Source organism: Penicillium coprophilum, assembly GCF_028826855.1.
Source record: "Penicillium coprophilum strain IBT 35676 chromosome Unknown utg000006l_segment0_segment0, whole genome shotgun sequence".
Classification (NCBI taxonomy): domain Eukaryota; kingdom Fungi; phylum Ascomycota; class Eurotiomycetes; order Eurotiales; family Aspergillaceae; genus Penicillium; species Penicillium coprophilum.
In genome coordinates this window covers 1322552-1340981 of record NW_026622725.1, presented here as the reverse complement: position 1 = coordinate 1340981, position 18430 = coordinate 1322552, and the positions used below count along the sequence as shown (strand labels likewise).

General features: G+C 48.4%; 6 protein-coding genes across 6 annotated transcripts; 4 read left to right on the top strand and 2 right to left on the bottom strand.

The window, feature by feature from the left end:
* Positions 1-179: 179 nt before the first annotated feature.
* On the top strand, positions 180-3397 carry N7500_009471 (mismatch repair ATPase MSH1; the record flags this gene model as incomplete). The annotated part of the gene is made up of 4 exons (XM_056680610.1): positions 180-435; positions 488-624; positions 682-1612; positions 1671-3397. Coding segments are annotated over 4 exons (3051 nt in total), but the record flags the coding sequence as incomplete, so codon positions are not given.
* A 212-nt stretch (positions 3398-3609) lies between these two features.
* N7500_009470 (ureidoglycolate hydrolase) lies at positions 3610-4398 on the bottom strand (the record flags this gene model as incomplete). Its single annotated transcript, XM_056680609.1, has 1 exon — positions 3610-4398. One exon carries the CDS (start codon positions 4396-4398, stop codon positions 3610-3612), a length of 789 nt encoding a protein of 262 aa, XP_056527991.1.
* Positions 4399-8480: 4082 nt separating this feature from the next.
* Positions 8481-9595, top strand: N7500_009469 (uncharacterized protein; the record flags this gene model as incomplete). The annotated part of the gene is made up of 2 exons (XM_056680608.1): positions 8481-9126; positions 9192-9595. 2 exons carry the CDS (start codon positions 8481-8483, stop codon positions 9593-9595), a joined length of 1050 nt encoding a protein of 349 aa, XP_056527990.1.
* Positions 9596-10399: 804 nt separating this feature from the next.
* Positions 10400-11397, bottom strand: N7500_009468 (ribonuclease P subunit p30 family protein; the record flags this gene model as incomplete). Its single annotated transcript, XM_056680607.1, has 2 exons — positions 10400-11247; positions 11322-11397. 2 exons carry the CDS (start codon positions 11395-11397, stop codon positions 10400-10402), a joined length of 924 nt encoding a protein of 307 aa, XP_056527989.1.
* Positions 11398-11824: 427 nt separating this feature from the next.
* On the top strand, positions 11825-13049 carry N7500_009467 (casein kinase II subunit alpha/alpha'; the record flags this gene model as incomplete). Its single annotated transcript, XM_056680606.1, has 4 exons — positions 11825-11939; positions 12049-12422; positions 12479-12898; positions 12951-13049. 4 exons carry the CDS (start codon positions 11825-11827, stop codon positions 13047-13049), a joined length of 1008 nt encoding a protein of 335 aa, XP_056527988.1.
* Positions 13050-14197: 1148 nt separating this feature from the next.
* On the top strand, positions 14198-17585 carry N7500_009466 (valine--tRNA ligase; the record flags this gene model as incomplete). The annotated part of the gene is made up of 4 exons (XM_056680605.1): positions 14198-14225; positions 14278-14421; positions 14509-16524; positions 16579-17585. The coding sequence occupies 4 exons, from the start codon at positions 14198-14200 to the stop codon at positions 17583-17585; spliced, it is 3195 nt and encodes a 1064-aa protein (XP_056527987.1).
* Positions 17586-18430: the final 845 nt, after the last annotated feature.

The window sequence follows — 18430 nt, the reverse complement described above, 5'->3', positions numbered from 1 at the left end:
GTCGCGACAAGAATCTGCGGAGGGTCGAGATTCAGGCCGCGCCGAGACACGAAATGTCGGCGATTGATCGATTTTAAATGGTCTCACAAACCTGACTCATCCTCCTGCCGCAAGTAATGTCACTTAAAGGAGAAATATCACCCAAGGTTGTAGATAGATGAAGCCAAGGAGAGTGCAGCTCGGGAAGATTTCGGTGGCGAAGGCGGAAGGAGGGGAGCTTTGATAGTTCTGCCACCCCAAACGGTTTGGAGTTTGGAGCGCGTCGCAACAATGCGCCCGGGTCTATCTATTCCTCATTTGATGCCAATTTATATGAGGCCTTTGACGAATTTAATATCTTCGGCTTATCGTTGCCACATACACCGGACAATATGTCACCATGCGCGTCGAACATCTACACCCCCACGCAGCTCCACCGCCGCACCGAAAGCTCACGTACGAGGCGCGAAGACTAAAGCGACAGTAAAGTTGAAAGACCTTCCTCAAGGGGTTTTGAAACTCGAAACTTATGATGATCGGGTGGATGAGGCTCCTCGTTACCCGACTGTGGTGCAGGGGCACCGAAACAACATGCAGAAGTTCAAGAATTGTGTTATCCTGACCAGAGTCGGGGGCTTCTATGAGGTATGATGATAGACACTTACATGGCTAGAGGCTCCATGCTAAGGCTGCGCTCTGTAGCTCTATTTCGAACAAGCAGAGGAGATGGCACCATTGCTCAATCTCAAGCTCGCGACCAAAAAGACCAATGGCGGACCAGTCCCAATGGCTGGATTCCCCTTCTTCCAGCTCGATCGTTTTCTCAAAACCCTTGTCGGGGATCTCAACAAGTATGTGGCTATTAGTGAAGAGTTCGCCATTAATGCAGAAGACAAGGCACGCACAGGAGGCCTCCTGTTTGATCGAAAGGTTGCTAGGGTCATCACACCTGGCACGCTGATTGATGAGAAGTTCATTGATCCTTCCGAGCATAATTTCCTGTTGGCCATATACTTAGATGTCCCCTCTTTGCAATCGCAATTGAAGCAACATGCTGATAACGACCTCCAATCTTCGCATCAGCATGTATTGTCATCTGTGCCCCAACAAGTAGGATTGTCATGGCTTGACCTGTCAACTGGTGATTTCTTCACCCAGCTCACAACGACTCAAATGCTTCCATCCGCGATTGCCCGAATTGGAGCTCGTGAGATTCTGGTAGATCAGAATGTGCAAGACCTTATTGGACATGAATTGCAAATGCTTGTTGGACACGATCATCGCCTTGTCACATTTTTCCAATACCCGGGGGCATTTAAGCCAGTTTCTGAATGGGGGGCAATGTTAGAGTCTCCTGTTCCTGAACATGCTCGCGCCTCATTCACTCCGGAGGAAGTAGCAGCTGGGTACAGTCTACTCGAGTACACTCGCGTGCAGTTGCAAGGATCAAATATCAAGCTTCAGCCTCCCGTTCGAAGACATTTGAATGAATCAATGAGTATTGATCGTAATAGTCTGAGTGGTCTAGAGATTCTAGAAACAGCGAGAGACGGTTTTGGCAAAGGAAGTCTTCTACACGCTGTGCGAAGGACTTCTACAAAAAGTGGTGCACGGCTTCTACGAGACCGACTGAGTATGCCCAACTATGTCCCAAACATTTTTGTGTGAATTTACTAATGCATTACATGCAGCCTCTCCATCTACATCGTTACAAGTCATCAATGAGCGCCTTGACCTTGTTTCGGTATTCATAGAACACATGGAGCTCCGTGATAGCGTTATCCAACTTTTAAAGCGCAGCCATGATTCTCAACGCTTGGTCCAAAAATTCGCTTTCGGGAAAGGAGACCCGGATGACTTGATTTGTCTTTCTCGCGCCATTGAGGCTTCTAAGGAAGTCAGACAAGTTCTTCTGGATCACAATAGACTTTCGCTCTCAACCAACGCTTCAGGTTTGAATCAAAGTGTTGCTATCATGATCTCACGACTTTTTCTCGATGGTCCCATCGCTCTGGCGGATCAAATTCTTGCGGCCATTGATGAAGAAGGGCTGTTACAAAAGCAACGCATCGAGGATAGTACCGCCGCAGAGGCAGCTAACCTGGCACACAAAGTTACTATGGACGAAGCCACCTCCAGCGAGCTTGTAGTACTGCCGAAGAAGATCAGAGCAAAGAAGGGCGAGCGAACAGTTGTGGCTGATACAGACTCCGGTCCCCTCGATACCTGGATTATGAGACGTGATGCAAGTGTCATTTTGAATGGACTACATGTGGAACTAGAACGGTTGGGCGAGGAAAAGATTTCATTGACTCAACGTCTCCGTGATTCGGTTGATTCGTCAGCTCTGAGTCTTAAGTGGACGCCAGGGTTGGGCCATATCTGCCATGTCAAAGGAGCAAAGATATCCCAAAAATCCCTGGAAGACCTCGGGGTCACTCGAAATGTCTCATCGACCAAATCCACCCGGTCATTCTATCTACCAGCCTGGACAGAGCTAGGAGTCAAGATGGACCACGTGAAGATTCGGATCCGTCAAGAGGAGCAAGCCATCTTTGAACGTCTGCGCCGTGAGGTGATCCTGAACCTTGTCAAAATTCGCCGAAACGCGGCAGTCATGGATGAGTTGGACGTGGCGTGTTCATTTGCAACTCTCGCCCAGGAACAGCAAATGGTACGGCCGATTCTCAACGATGGTACTTGTCATAAGATTGTCGGTGGGAGGCATCCTACGGTCAAACTGGGCTTAGAGGAACAAGGACGATCGTTTGTGAGCAACGATTGCTTCCTAGGTGATTCCGAGCGGATCTGGCTCATCACTGGTCCCAATATGGCAGGTAAAAGTACATTTTTGCGACAAAACGCTTTAATTACAATCCTTGCGCAAGTCGGATCCTTCGTGCCCGCAGCTTATGCGGAGATTGGTATTGTCGATCAGATCTTCAGCCGAATTGGTGCAGCCGATGACCTCTTCCGTGACCAGTCAACGTTCATGGTGGAGATGTTGGAAACAGCTACTATTCTTAAACAAGCCACGCCCAAGTCATTTGTGATTATGGATGAAGTTGGCCGAGGCACAACACCCGAAGATGGCACAGCGGTAAGCTTTGCGTGCCTACATCATTTACACAACCACAACCAGTCTCGAGTGCTTTTCGCTACTCATTTCCATGCCCTTGCGGATATGACAGAGGACTTTGACAAATTGGCGAGATACTGCACGGACGTGAAAGACATGGCCTCAGGTGCCTTTTCGTTCGTTCACCGACTGCGGAAAGGCGTAAATCGTCAGTCTCATGCACTCAAGGTTGCTCAACTGGCTGGCTTGCCAAAAGAGACCCTCGACCTGGCTGCGCGAGTCCGTCAGAAAATGAGAGATGAATCACCCTCTCGAGTTGCTGATGAAGACCAGCCCTAGCCTTGAGGGTGAAATGTCACTTGTTGATATGTACTTGAAGGGTACTATGTATAATATCATGTACATTAGTTCGCTTTTTTCTGTTAAGATGCCACCAATCATAACGCGAGGTTGGCAAATTCTTCCTCGCATTTTGCCTTCAATACCACGTGTCTCAACTTCAACCCAAGAACCCAACCCTTGCTAGTTTTTCATTGATATGCATGGACAGATCAGAGCTTAGCCGACCACAGTCTCGGGCCCTTCTCAATCCGACCAAGTTGACCCTTCCGACCAAAATCAACAACAACGCCTTCCCCAAACGCAGCCTCCTGACAATCCTCATCACCAACTCCATTGACAAACTGCACAACAACAAAGTCAACCCTCCGGTGACCCAAAACCACCATAGGTGCATGCCACGTCCCAACACCATAAGTAACAGCTTGACCCCCACGGGCAATAAACGCCTTCACATTTTTCAGATCCGGCGGGTCACGGATTGTAATGGTCTCTCCGGCCTCGTTTTTCGCGGTAGCCGAGCTCCCTTTCAAAGTGGGTGCAACCACAACCAAAAACAGTGGCTCTTCCTCGCCATCCCCGACCTTGGAATGGGCCGATAGATCGACTGGAATGAAAGTCTGATTCGTAAACGGGTGGCGCTCGAGGATACGCACATCAAAGACCTCCTTATCCTGTAGCTGGGGGCCAGAGCTGACAGTGCGCAAAACGCGCGGAAAGCAGCAGAACATGGTCATGCGTGCCTCGGAGGGCTGGCCGCTTGGACAGACATTGGTGTAGCGATCGAGGAGCGGGGAGATGGGACTATACTTGAGAGCAGAGTTTTGATTTGCCAGGACCGGGGTTGGGTCGTGTGGCGGCAGGGATGATAATTGAGGAGCGATATTGAGTTGTCGTGGTAATGGTGAAACCACCGCTGTGCCAAATTGTGCGAAGTTTTCCGGCGTAAGAGGCTCTGGAGTGAGTGTGACTGTCGGGTTGGTCGAGAGGATCGGCGCCATAGTGCGCTTTTAGGTGTATGTGTGTGTGGATGGATGTGTTGTTCAATCACTTGGATTCCGCCACCGTCTAGCGTGCAGGTCAACAGGTCTATGAGAGGAAGTGAAAAGAAAAAAAAGAAATTGGATTGGATGTTGTTTAAAGCTAATGCGGAGATATCCCGAGGTCGGCGCGCTCCGGTGATAAGATAAGCGGCAGGGGCCGGGGAAGTATACCTAGGTAGGATATAATTATTCATTCTTCATTTTTATAGAGGACATTACTGGTGGAATAACATACATGGTCTATATTCCTCTGTTGGTTCCTGTTAGCGTCCTCGCTAACCAAATGGCGAGCTCCTCAGGATATCTTGCCGCTTAGCTCTGTGTCCAAGGGTGATGAAATACGCCAACTTCTGACGACAAAATTAAAATTGGCCCCTGCACCAAAGCGGGAACTGTTTCAAAAGACTTTCCACTGAAGTCCGTGCTGAGAACGGCTTGGAAAACTGCACCAATTCATTCATTTACCCAAAAGAGGCATCATCTCGGAATACATAGATACAATGTATGCGTGCGGGGAATCAGTCTCTTTCACCGTTATATCTATACATTTAGCCATGGCGGCTGCCTTTGATTGGCTCTTGGATATATCACGGTCGGTGTGGGAAGCGTAAATGCATTGTGTTTGGATGTACTCTGCAGCCCTGGAGTACTTGATCGGTTAGCACGGACAGATCTGAAAGATGCAAGACAACCAATCTAAAAAGACAAGATCTTTGCATATTTCAGTGGTTCGCACTTTATGCACAAGGCAACCGCGTTTTCCACTGGTTCTGACATATTTGGCCGTATTTGGTTATATTGGTTCCGGAGATGAGGCTCCAGAGACAACAAAAAAAAATATACTGGGCCGATACTCTCTGCACTACCTAACACTGGCCAATAAATCACATACTCAATCCTACCTCAATGACACGCGCGCAATGACGGCGGCAATAGCTATTGGTCTATTGGGTCCGCTCCTCCGGAACCGATTCCTAATTCAGTAGTTGCAATATAGCATTGGATGAAGTCCGCTCACCGGTGTTTGAAGACTCCCAGTGACATGAGATTCTTGATGCTGTCTTGGTTCATGCTATAGCGGTCGCTCAGATATAAAGCAACAGTAATTTCCTCATTTCTTGAAGAGTCGGCGCATTCCCCTTCTGATATTCAAAGGAGTCTACTCGTGCTTCAACCCTGCTTAAAATACCACAAACCTCTTCGAGCCAAAAGTACAAATTACCCTACGCAAACTCTATGTTAAACGCAATGGAAGCTTCAAATCAATCGTCCCCCCAGCAAATCCCTACTACCAACATGGGCACTGCCAGTCCTGCCGTTGCAAGCTCCTCCACTCCAAAGTCATCTGATTATACTTACACAGAACCGGAATTGAGGTAAGTCAAATGTTTATTATCCGCCTTCTTCCTTAATTGAGAACGATCATCTTACAAGAGACAACTCAAATAGTCGTGACGAAATGTTCGAACGAAACACCAACCACATAGGCGGCTGGGTCGGAGCAACCGACCTCAGCCGCCCAGAAGCATTCACATTGCCTAATTAGAGGCTAGGTCGACAGCCAAGCCCAGCCAGGAGTGGACTCCACAGCCAAACCAACGATGCGGGCATCCCACGGGTCTGGGAATCATACGTGCAGGACACGATGAGATGGTTTGGGTCCGAGGGATGCATTAATTTATCGACGAGCCCACTCACGCGAAGTCTGAGCACGACAATGAAATTTTTGGTCTACGCCTATTTGAAGCAATGACGCACTAATGTATGGCCTTGCGGTGGAAATCGGATGATAGGCTATTTCATTTCCTATTTCTTTTCAATTTCTTCATTTTTTTATTTTTTATTTTTTATTTCCCTGTTTTTTATCGCTTTGAATGGGAAAAAAAACATGTGATAGTGGAGAGGAAGCATCTGCATTCAGCTTTGGAGCACATTGGCAGAGGCAACATACCCGAAGAGCATGAAAGAGGTTAACCGAGACATATGTCTACGTGTTCCCCTCTTTCTGTTTGATCCCGGACATTGAACCTCCGTGTTGGATTCATCTGGTGTAGCTCACCTAATTTAAGACTGAATTATTTCAAGAATATATATATATGTAACATCAAGTCGTATCGATGCAGCCGTGCCCAAACTTGGACCCAAGTTGCTGGGATTTTAGCAAGGATGGCTCGGTCCAATATTTTATTCATCTGCTCACTTTTGGTAGGGCTGAGAATGGCCCTAGTACGTATGAAGCTATATCCCCACCTGGTGAAGTATCATTATCTTCCAATTTTTAATGAACACGCGTTGCGGCGTTTCCCAGTGAGCTTACAACTTAGATGCCCCCTTGAGATACAAAATATATTACCTATTGCGGTAGCTCTTTTGTACAACGTTGCATCTAAAATCCTCAGCACACTTCAACACTAATATCCTGTAGAAGACGACAGAACTAACTCTACAATGCGGCTGACAGAAAGAGGAAACACATACGTATCGACATGGATCGTCACGAGCAATCGATGAAACTCTTAATTAAATGTATCTGGGTCCTCAAGAAGAAAAAAAAAAAAAGAAGAAGAAGAAGAAGAAACAACTGTTTCTGTACTGGCTGTTTCATAGTCATAGTCATCTAGTGGCAGTCTGGGAGGAAAGGGGATAAACGGAGTAAGCACACATCCATCCCGGGGTCCTGGAAACTTCCGAGGTTGACTAGTGATTTGTCAGCTGGGGACTCGATAGATAACTACCTAGGTATATTAGACAGACTAGCAAATTTCTCTCTAATCAAACTAAAATATAAGGGTTGATGTTTAAACCGTGCAGAACTATGGAATAGATCTTTTGATGATTTTTATTCCGGTAGTCCCTGTTACAATAAGGTGTTTTGCCCTTGATGATTGTGAATATGTATTCCCTAAATACATATATCGAGGTGATGAGAATGGTCACCGGACTGTGGTCGCTGGTGGTGTGGGTAGTCGAATGACTAGCAATCTGTGGCCTCTAGCTAGCTGGTACAGCCCTCAATGGCATTTCGAATCAGTCACATCTCATTTGTCATATACCTTTGTTCAATGAGATGTGAGGATGTCAAGGATCATGATATATAGAACTTGAACCAGATCACCTGTGGAGCCCGTCTCCAAGTTTCTAGTGTAAAAGAGTATTCCAGTCCATGTATCACACTGGAACGGCATCAAGATGTCAAACATGAGTTGTGTCAAGAGACTGAGGTCTTTTTTAGTTCATACAAGGAAGATCGTGAGACACAGCGACTGAAAGTAGATCCATATTATATCTTTACTTCGCCTCTTGCTTTCTCCGTGTAAGATATATGATCAAGTGTGAGTTTCACATTCGATTCTTCTGATCCCTCTCTTATACGCATTTCTATGTATCACAGCTGTGATTCGATTTAAGGGAAGTGGCTGCTTTTACTTAGGTTTGAATAAAGAAGTTATTTATGCGGTTAGCAGACCCTCTCCAGATTGATATACATGTTGCTCATTCTTTCCTGACTTGTGAGACGCTGCTATATTATTGATTTCAAAAATTTGGACCAGGCATCCCTCGGTTCTGATGTATCCTTTCCCAAAAATTGATTATCTCCTGACACAAGGATGCGATATCACCATGCGTACATCCAAAGGCCAGGCTGTATATTAGGGAAATGTATGCATGGGCTGTACAGCGTAGAATTGCGCCACGTTGGACATGTTAATTTGATTGAGTAGTCTGCTAGAAGTATTTTCACCGCCGTATCATGAAATATCTCTATGGATCTATGGCGAAACTCAAAATCCATGCTCTTGAACATGCCCAACGTGCCGCTATAATACGCCATAGGTGTGCAAATCATCCACAAGTGATCTGATTTTGCTGACATCCAACATTCTCGAGAGACATAAATAAGAGTTTCATTCCGGTTCTTACTCTTCTTTCTCTTCACCCTGCCTATTCTCACTTCTGAGTGTACCGGCAAATTCAATCCTGGCACCGCGTAAGGGATCACTCCGTGACGCCTATTTCACAAGTCAATACGGTCCATATCCATGGCTTCGAACCAAGATCAAGACATCAATCCCATGATGTCTGCTGCTATGTCGGCCGGCCTCCAGCCGCCCTATCAAGTTGATACGGATGGAGATGTCGTTCTCTTCACACCCAAGACTCCATTGATTGACATCAGCAAAGGCAATGTGCCCGGAAACTACGCCCGCTTTCAGGTCTCATCGAAGCATCTCGCACTTTCATCGGCTTATTTCAAGCGAATGCTGAAAGATCGCTGGGCCGAAGGGGAAGCTCTTCGAACAAATGGGTCTGCTGAGATTCCCGTCAACGACTGCAAACCAGACATCCTCCTGATCATTTTGAATCTTATCCATGGACAGTTACGACAAGTCCCTCTCAGATTATCTCTACAGCAATTGAGTGATATCGCCGTGGCCACCGACTTTTTTCAATGCCATGAGGTAGTCGAGGTATTTGCTGGTATATGGATAAAAGATCTCTGGTGGCCTCTTTCGATTCCGGGTTGGAGCCCTTTTTCTTTGTCTTTGGAAGATATGAGGACATGGTTGATGATCTCCTGTGTCTTCAAGTCCCCTGACGTCTTTGAAGCAACAACAAGGACGGCCATGCGGAAAGGCACAGGACCATTCGACACAAGCTATCTCCCAATTCCAAAATCCGTCAAAGGTGTGTGAAAAACGGTCGATTGATTTTGAGATCTATCTGAGACATCACTAATCGTGTACTTCCAGACGCAATCGATCAAGCCAGACAGAAATGCATCGAAAAATTTGAAGTCATGATCAAAAAGCACATCTTAAATCTGTTGAACGGCCCGATTTGCTGTTCTGGAAAATGTGATGCAACACAGCTTGGCCACCTACTCAGTAGGATGACGAAAGAGAAGATATTTTACTCGCTCGACACAGCCTGTACATCTGAATCTGATCATGTTCCATCGATCACCGTCAGTATCTGCGAGCTCAGTCCTGACTTCATCTACACCATGATCACGGAATGGGAAATGGATGTTCCCTGCCGTCCCGCTAGTAGATGTTTCAACAAAGCGAATCCTTTGGGGGATGAAGGGGAATTGCGAGCAACGCAGATTTACCAGGAGCTGACTGGGCTGGAAGACCTTTCGCTTACCTCCTAAATCAGCAACTTACATGGGTAGTATGAACTCTTTGCTGCGAGGTGCCGTGCCCTCTGCAGGCTGTTTTCTAGATAGTTAAATCACTAATATGGTGCACTGTGCATTCATTCCAATTCATTCGCAAATACTAGAATCACTAGATTGGACAGCTAATATGCATCAGTATACACAGGTACTAGCCAATTCCAGTTCCTATGTACAAATTCCCGGCAACAGATCTATCTATCAAACGCAGCTGAATGCCAAAATTAGATCCCCAGATGCAGGTCCTACAGGCCAACGTGGCTTAATTGCCAACGGAAGTTATGCTATAACCCTAAAGGTCGTGTCATACTCGCCAGAAACGCTTAGAACCGAGGGTTTCCCACATTGATATAGACGCGACTAGCAAACAAGCCAACATTATTTGTATTGAGAATCTAGTAGGGGATACTGTAATCCATCCATATATGCTCGTTTCAGCTGTGCTATACTTGAGATGTGAAAAAGTCTCGGGAGCTACCTTAGTAATTGCACCATTGGGACCTCGGGATCATGGCTACTTTTCATATTTGAAGGGAGCATTAGTCAATATACCGGCCCAGCAATACTCTTCAAGAGTATTGAGTGGTGATTGGGGTCATAGCGGTTGCTCAAAAGAGTCTCGATTGAAACACAAGGGAAATGTTTCGACGATTTTGTCCGATAACCGATGACACTCGCTGATAGGAAGCCAGAGAATTTCAAAATCCCTGCCTACTACCAGTGGCTGAGGAACGGAGTTCCTCGGTAACGAAAATTTAAAGACGTCGTAGCAGGTTTAAATCAGGTCGTATTCTCTCCTTTTGCGTCAAACCGTGCTTTCTTAGCTCGTCGTTTAATTTCTCGCTTGGACAGTGGCTTGTCGGCGTCCTCGGCGACAGGCTCAGAACTGATAGAAGCCTTCCTCTTGAGATTGTCTGCTCCATTTTCTGGCTGTATGGGCCCTTTTGCTTTTGGGGCGTTCTTTTGCTTTGTTGCGGGTCCTTCGGATTTCGCTTTCTCCCCTCCGTGGACGATATCCACGATGCCTCGCCAACTGGTTCGCTTCAACTTGGCCAAAGCTGTGACCTTCCGCGACTCTTCGCAGACTGCTTCCTTTCCGCGCTCTTGTGAAAGACCCCAGACGCAGGCAAGATTAATCACGTCCCACGGAGCTCGTAGACTCAAGGCTCTTCTGGCTTCACTGGAAACGATGATGCCTCGACCGCGTGTCGCGCGGATCAAGGAAGTTGCATTCCCAATGAGGTTTCTTCGGGCATCAAGTCCACTTCCCGTGATACCTGGCCCATAGCAGATCTCGATACGGATTCCACGTGATATTGCCGCGGACAGCATTTTGAATTTGAAATGGTATGGAAGTCGCACCGAGAGATCCACGGAGATCACGTCGCATTCCAAGTTGGTGCACGCATTTAGAAGTGACTTCTCATTTGTGGGACGGAGAGCAACGATATCGTACGCTTGACTCAGGGCATTTAGGCGCTGATTCTGCGCGGGGTCGGCCAGAGTCAGGTTCAACCGGGTCAGCAGTTGGAGGGATTTCGGCGCGTTTGTTGGAAGAGGAGGAGGAGCTAGGGTTGGGGGAAGCTTCCCGTTAATTGTTTGAGACAGTGCAACCGTAGTGTAACCAACTAAAAAGTCAGGTCAGTCCCTCATGTGCTCTAAGTTGCGGATCTTGTGCCGCGGAGCGGAATGAATGACTTACGTTCGGCGAGGAAATTCAGAGTGTGGGGTACCTCGGGGTCATCGGGGCTGTAAGGTACATTCAGATCGTAAAACATGTTGGGTTTAAAAGAAGGCCAGCCCTGCCCGTGGGAGTTATTGCTTTGACTTGTCGAGGCTCTTGGTCACATCGAACTGTCCCAAAAAGGCAATCAGAAAATCGAACGGATTAACAAAGGATCCGCCATTTTGCACTAACTACTTTGGGTCGGGTCCCCACAAACCTCTCAGATCCCGTGACCTCAGGCGGAACGGATCTCATTCTACTGATCATATCACGACATTATCTCACTCTGTCCATCCCATTGCTCAAGGCTTCTTGTGAGCACTGTGTTTGGGCTGATCAGTCGCTGGGCTTGCTGCTCCCTTCCACCTAAGTCAAGCTAACCCCCGGCTCCTCGCTCCGTCACACGGCCGCGCCCCTCGTGACCCCGCCGCACATCTTTCAATTGTGGGCGCACTCGAAAACCGCCTGTCATCGTCAAGATGGCGCGTGTCTATGCCGATGTCAACGAGCATATGCCTCGGTCCTACTGGGATTACGACAGCGTCAACATCTCTTGGGGTGTCCTTGAAAATTATGAAATCGTTCGCAAGATAGGTGAGAAATGATCAAATCCCATCCGTCTGTAGCTTGTCGGAGATGTTTGCCGCAAGCCTGAACTGGGGGTGAAATTGAAAAACAAACCTTCTCACTATATCCACTTCAGGTCGCGGAAAGTACTCGGAGGTTTTTGAAGGCATCAACGTCGTCAACTACCAGAAATGCGTTATCAAGGTTCTCAAGCCTGTCAAGAAGAAGAAGATCAAGCGTGAGATCAAGATTCTGCAGAATCTCGCAGGTGGACCCAATGTTGTGGCTTTGTTGGATGTTGTTCGTGACAACCAGAGCAAGACTCCTAGTCTGGTCTTCGAAGCTATCAACAACACCGATTTCCGCACACTGTACCCCCGCTTTTCCGACTACGATGTTCGTTTCTACGTTTTCGAGCTGCTCAAGGCGCTGGACTTCTGCCACAGCAAGGGTATCATGCACCGGGATGTGAAGCCCCACAATGTCATGATTGATCACGAGAAGCGCAAGGTTAGTGGGCTTATCAATAAGTTCTTGCAGAAACTGTTGGTTCTAACTTATTATAGCTTCGTCTGATCGATTGGGGTCTGGCTGAGTTCTACCACAAGGGTACGGAATACAACGTCCGTGTTGCTTCTCGTTATTTCAAGGGCCCCGAGCTGCTGGTTGATTTCCAGGAATACGACTATTCTTTGGATATGTGGTCCCTGGGTGCTATGTTCGCATCCATGATCTTCCGTAAGGAGCCTTTCTTCCACGGAGGTAGCAACACCGACCAGTTGGTCAAGATCGCCAAGGTCCTTGGTACTGAGGAGCTCTTTGAGTATTTGGACAAATACGACATTGAACTGGACCCGCAATACGACGACATCCTCTCCCGTTTCCCCCGGAAGCCGTGGCACTCGTTTGTCAACGCAGAGAATCAGCGTTTCATCAGTGACGAGGCCATTGATTTCCTTGACAAGCTTCTGCGTTACGACCATGCTGTAAGTTGCTCCAACATCTCTACAAGTTGCCCATACTGACTTATCTTCAAAGGACCGCTTGACTGCTCAGGAGGCCATGGCACACGCATACTTCGACCCTGTGCGTGCTGATGCAGCGGCCCTTAGCCACAACAATGTAACACTGCCATGAATTTCTCTCGCATAAACTGGTGATGACCATGGCTCTGATCTCTTTACTGTGATGCCCGGGTTTCCAAGTTCTTCGCATGCTGCCATCAAGATTGCGTCGGGCATCACGACAATTACGTACCTTTTGCATTTGAAATTTGCCGATATGAACGGTACAACGATGATCGAAACATGAAACGAGCTTGGTCTTCGTACCCCCTGTTCCTCCTTTTCACTGGCCCTTCGAATTATGGGCTGCGGCAAACAATCAAATCCTGAATGAAGACGACTTTGATGACAAGACATCATGACATTTAATTTGCTGGGTCTCTCCAACTCTCTTATCGCCTAGGTCGTTTGGCGTGTCAATGAGCGTGATAAACCAACGTCTTAGATGGGGAAATCACTCTCCTCTTTCATCTTTTTCTATTTGTATAGCGCTGGTCGTGGGTTTCCCTAATTGATTTCTCCCTTGTTAGTTGAATTGGTGTTTTGGCCTTTCTGCTGGGTGCTTCGTGTTTCAAGGGATTTCCCTAAGACAACCCATTGCATTTTCTTAACGCTTCTCTTTTATGAATGAAACATTGGACGAGATTGAAAAAAAAAAAACAGTTGAAAAAAAAAGGGAAAAGACCTAGAAATCCTCGAAACCTCAAGAGGTGTTATATACCGTAGGTGTTGGATTGTTCGATATATGATGGGTACCCAGATATGTCTCACCCCATGTATATTATTCATCGCCCTAGACTCGAGATCAGACCCAATGGCTGATATTGAGTATGAATCATCTCCGACTGAGTCATATAAGACTGCCAATGTTGTTATAGATCAGATCACCCGTTGGCTCAAGCGTATCACGTGAGGGCTATCGCAATGTTGAATAAATTAAAAAACGAATACAATGTTGTAGCAAGGAACTCGCGAGAAAAAAAAACCATAAGATATTCAATGATATTGAATCCTTTCATGAGCGTTGACACATAAACGCGCTGCAGTGACCGACTCCACCGAACCTCCCAAGTCCGCTCCCATTCGTTGTGGGAAATTTAATTGCCCGCATTTCGCACAACCCCTCCTCATACCTCTTCATCTCTCAAGATACTTATCCGGCGATTCGTGGCGCGATCGGCGCCTTGGAGATTTACTCCTCAATATCGTGCATTCTCTAGGATGGCTCAGAACTCTGCCCAAACCCCTAGTGAGTTCCATGACATGACTCATTCTCAGTCGCAGAAGCTTACAGTGAACAGCGGGTGAGCCAGCGGCTCCCGTGACCAGCGCACCCCAGGTCAACGAACAGACACCCTCCCAGATCGTCGATGCCGCGAAAGAGCCCCAGAGTCAGAACCAGGGCGAACCGGCCGGAGCTCCCAAGGTGAAGACCGAGAAGGAGTGTATGTTGCCAAAATCTATCTTGGGCCCTTGCCTCGGAAGTCCTTGCCATATAACAAGCATTTGCTGATACTGTGGGTGGTGTCTAGTGGAGAAGGAGCGCAAGAAGGCCGAGAAGAACAAGAAATTCGAAGAGAAGAAGGCGGCCAAGGCCAAGGCTGCCGCCAGCAAGGCCGCAGCTCCCAAGGCCGAGAAGAAGGCGAAACCCGAGAAGGAAAAGACCACCGATGCCTACGATCCCATTGCCATCGAGGCCGGTCGTCTCGACTGGTGGGAGGAGCGCGATCTCTTCAAGCCCGAATTCGGACCTGATGGCAAGGTCAAGCCGGAAGGCTCCTTCGTCATCCCCATTCCCCCTCCCAATGTTACCGGTTCTCTTCACATGGGTCACGCCCTTACCAACGCCCTCCAGGACACCATGATCCGCTGGCAGAGAATGAAGGGCAAGACTACCCTGTGGCTTCCTGGAATGGACCACGCCGGCATCTCAACCCAGAGCGTTGTCGAGAAGATGTTGTGGAAGAAGGAGAAAAAAACCCGCCACGACATTGGCCGAGAGGCCATGGTCAACTTGATCTGGGATTGGAAGGATGAATACCACAAGAACATTAAGAACGCCCTGCGCAGACTTGGTGGTTCATTCGACTGGAGCCGTGAGGCCTTCACCATGGACCCCAACCTTTCAGCTGCTGTGACCGAGACCTTCGTTCGCCTTCACGAGGAGGGTATTATTTACCGTGCTAACCGCCTGGTCAACTGGTGTGTGGCTCTGAACACCTCTTTGTCCAACCTCGAGGTTGAGAACAAGGAGATTGAGGGCCGCACACTTCTCGATGTGCCTGGCTACGAGAAGAAGGTCGAGTTCGGTGTGTTGACTCACTTCTGCTACGAGATTGACGGAACCACCGAGCGCATCGAAATTGCTACTACCCGTCCCGAGACCATGGTTGGTGATACTGGTATTGCCGTCCACCCCGACGACAAGCGCTACCAGCACCTGATCGGCAAGAACGCTCGTCACCCATTCTTGGACCGTCTTCTCCCTATCGTTGCCGACTCCGAAGTCGAGCCCGAATTCGGTACCGGTGCCGTCAAGATCACCCCTGCCCACGATTTCAACGATTTCAACCGTGGTAAGGCCCACAATCTGGAGTTCATCTCTGTCATGAACGATGACGGTACCTTCAACAAGCACGCTGGTCCCTACGCCGGCATGAAGCGCTTCGATGCCCGTTACAAGGTCATTGAAGATCTTAAGGAGAAGGGTCTGTACGTCAAGTGGGAGCACAACCCCATGAAGGTGCCCCGTTGCGCCAAGTCCAACGATGTCATCGAGCCTATCATGAAGCCACAATGGTGGATGAAGATGGAAAGCCTGGTTCAGCCTGCCATCGATGCCGTTGAGAAGGGCGAAATCATTATCCGCCCCGAGTCCGCCGAGAAGAGCTACTTCCGCTGGATGCGCAACCTCAACGATTGGTGTCTCTCCCGTCAGCTCTGGTGGGGACACCAGGCTCCTGCCTACTTTGTCAAGATCGAGGGCGAGGACGGTGATGACAGTGACGGTAACCTCTGGGTCACTGGCCGTACCGAGGAAGATGCTCGCAAGAAGGCCGAGGAGAAGTTCCCCGGCAAGAAGTTCTCTCTGGTTCGTGATCCCGATGTTCTCGACACTTGGTTCTCCTCCGGGCTGTGGCCCTTCTCTACCCTGGGCTGGCCCCGTAAGACTCACGACTTCGAGAACCTGTACCCCACCTCCGTTCTGGAGACTGGTTGGGATATTCTCTTCTTCTGGGTTGCCCGTATGATCATGCTGGGTATCAAGATGACCGGTCAGGTTCCTTTCCGCGAGGTCTACTGTCACTCCCTGATCAGAGATTCTGACGGCCGCAAAATGTCCAAGTCTCTGGGCAACGTCATCGATCCTCTGGATGTCATGGAGGGTATTCAGCTGCAGGCTCTTCATGACAAGCTGCAATTGGGCAACATCGCCGATAACGAGATTGCCGCTGCTACCAGGTATCAGAAGAAGGCTTTCCCCAAGGGTATTCCCGAATGTGGTGCCGACGCTCTCCGCTTCGCTCTTGTCTCTTACACCACTGGTGGTAGGTTTCATCGCATGTCTCTGTTTGATTCTATTTGCTAACAATGGTTTTTAGGAGGTGATATTGCTTTCGATATCCAGGTCATTCACGGATACCGTAAGTTCTGTAACAAGATTTACCAGGCCACCAAGTTCGTCCTCGGCAAGCTGGGCGATGACTTCAAGCCTCAGGCTGGTGTTAAGAAGACTGGCAATGAGTCTCTCTCTGAACGCTGGATTCTGCACAAGTTCAACATCGCCGCTAAGGAGATGAACGAGGTTCTTGAGCAGCGTGATTTCTCCAACTCCGCCCAGATTTCCTACCAGTACTGGTACTCCCAGCTGTGCGATGTGTTCCTCGAGAACTCCAAGTCCCTGTTGGCCGATGAGGCCTCAGCCGAGACCAAGGAGTCTGCCAAGCAGACCCTCTACACAGCCCTCGAGGGTGCCCTGACCCTGATCCACCCCATCATGCCGTTCGTCACCGAGCACCTGTGGCAGCGTCTGCCCCGCCGCGCGGGCGACGAGACCATCTCGATCATGAAGGCTAAGTACCCCGAGTATCTCGCCGAGTTCGACGACCCCGCTGCTGCTGATGCCTACGAGCTCATCCTCAACACCTCCAAGGCCATCCGCTCTATTCTGGCCCAGTACGACGTCAAGACTCAGGGCGATATCATCATCCAGACCTACAATGCTACCAGCGAAAAGACCATTTCCGGGGAGATGAACACCATCAAGTCTCTGGGTGGTAAGACCCTCGGCGAGCTGTCCCACCTCGGCCCGGAGAACAAGAACCCTCCCTCTGGCTGTGTTGTGGCTGCCGTCGGCTCTGATGCTGCTGTCTACCTCCGCGTCTCTAAGGAAGTTGCCCTGGAGCAGGAGGAGAAGGCTAAGGCTAGCCTTGAAAAGGCCCGTGAGACTGTTCGCAGATCCCAGGGTATCATCAACGGCCCTGGCTGGAAGGAGAAGGTCAAGGCCGAGGTCCGTGAGCAGGAGGAGAAGCGTCTACGTGATGCTGAGGGCGAGGCTGCCCGTCTCGAGGAGCAAGTCAAGGAGTTTGAGAAGCTTCGCTTAGAGTAAATTGTCCGTTGTTGGATAGATTTAAACAAAATATATCAATTGATTCCCTTGTTCAGATTTGATTTTCTTTGATTTTCGCTGCGGACTCATTAAATGGATACATGGGTATTTTCTTGGCCATCTCTGTTCGCCGGACATAAACTCGGACAGATAATGTCAGAGAACACATGCTTATTTTCCCGGGGGAGAAAAGTCTAGATCTACATAGTTTATCTATAGTTGAGACAAGGCAAAAAAAGGAAATACCTCTGTTGACAGGGAAATGACAAAAAGACAAAAAAATAGTTTCCCTGGGAATCGAACCCAGAACCTTTCCGGAACATCTGCTAGTCGCATTTGTTAACGGAAAATCATAACCGCTAGACCAGGAAACTGCTCGACCACTCGGGCCAATTGATGTATAACGGTACCATATTTGACATGATAGCTCTTTAAAAAGGATATCTTTTACGAATGCATACAATATGCCAGAAATAGAATGATTGAAGCGCAAAAGCAGAGAAATTAGAGTAACTGCTCGATGGTATTCACCCGGGTGATTGCAGTTTGGATCTTGGGAAGATTGGGTATCAGCAAGGATAGGACTGACTAATCAAACAATATATCCACCGGGGCACTAGGCAATTGAAATAGACATGCATGAGCTGGCCATCAAGATAATAAAGATCGAGGTTCTCAGGCCACATTGTCTCCCACACTGCAAGGTTGACGTGCAGGTAAAGTGGTCATATTAGGATGTACAGGGACATGACAACGAATAACTTCATCTCTTCACCGACTCACTCGTCCACCCTTGTTCATCTACACACCATCGACGGATGAAAACAACCTCATCTCTATTACGA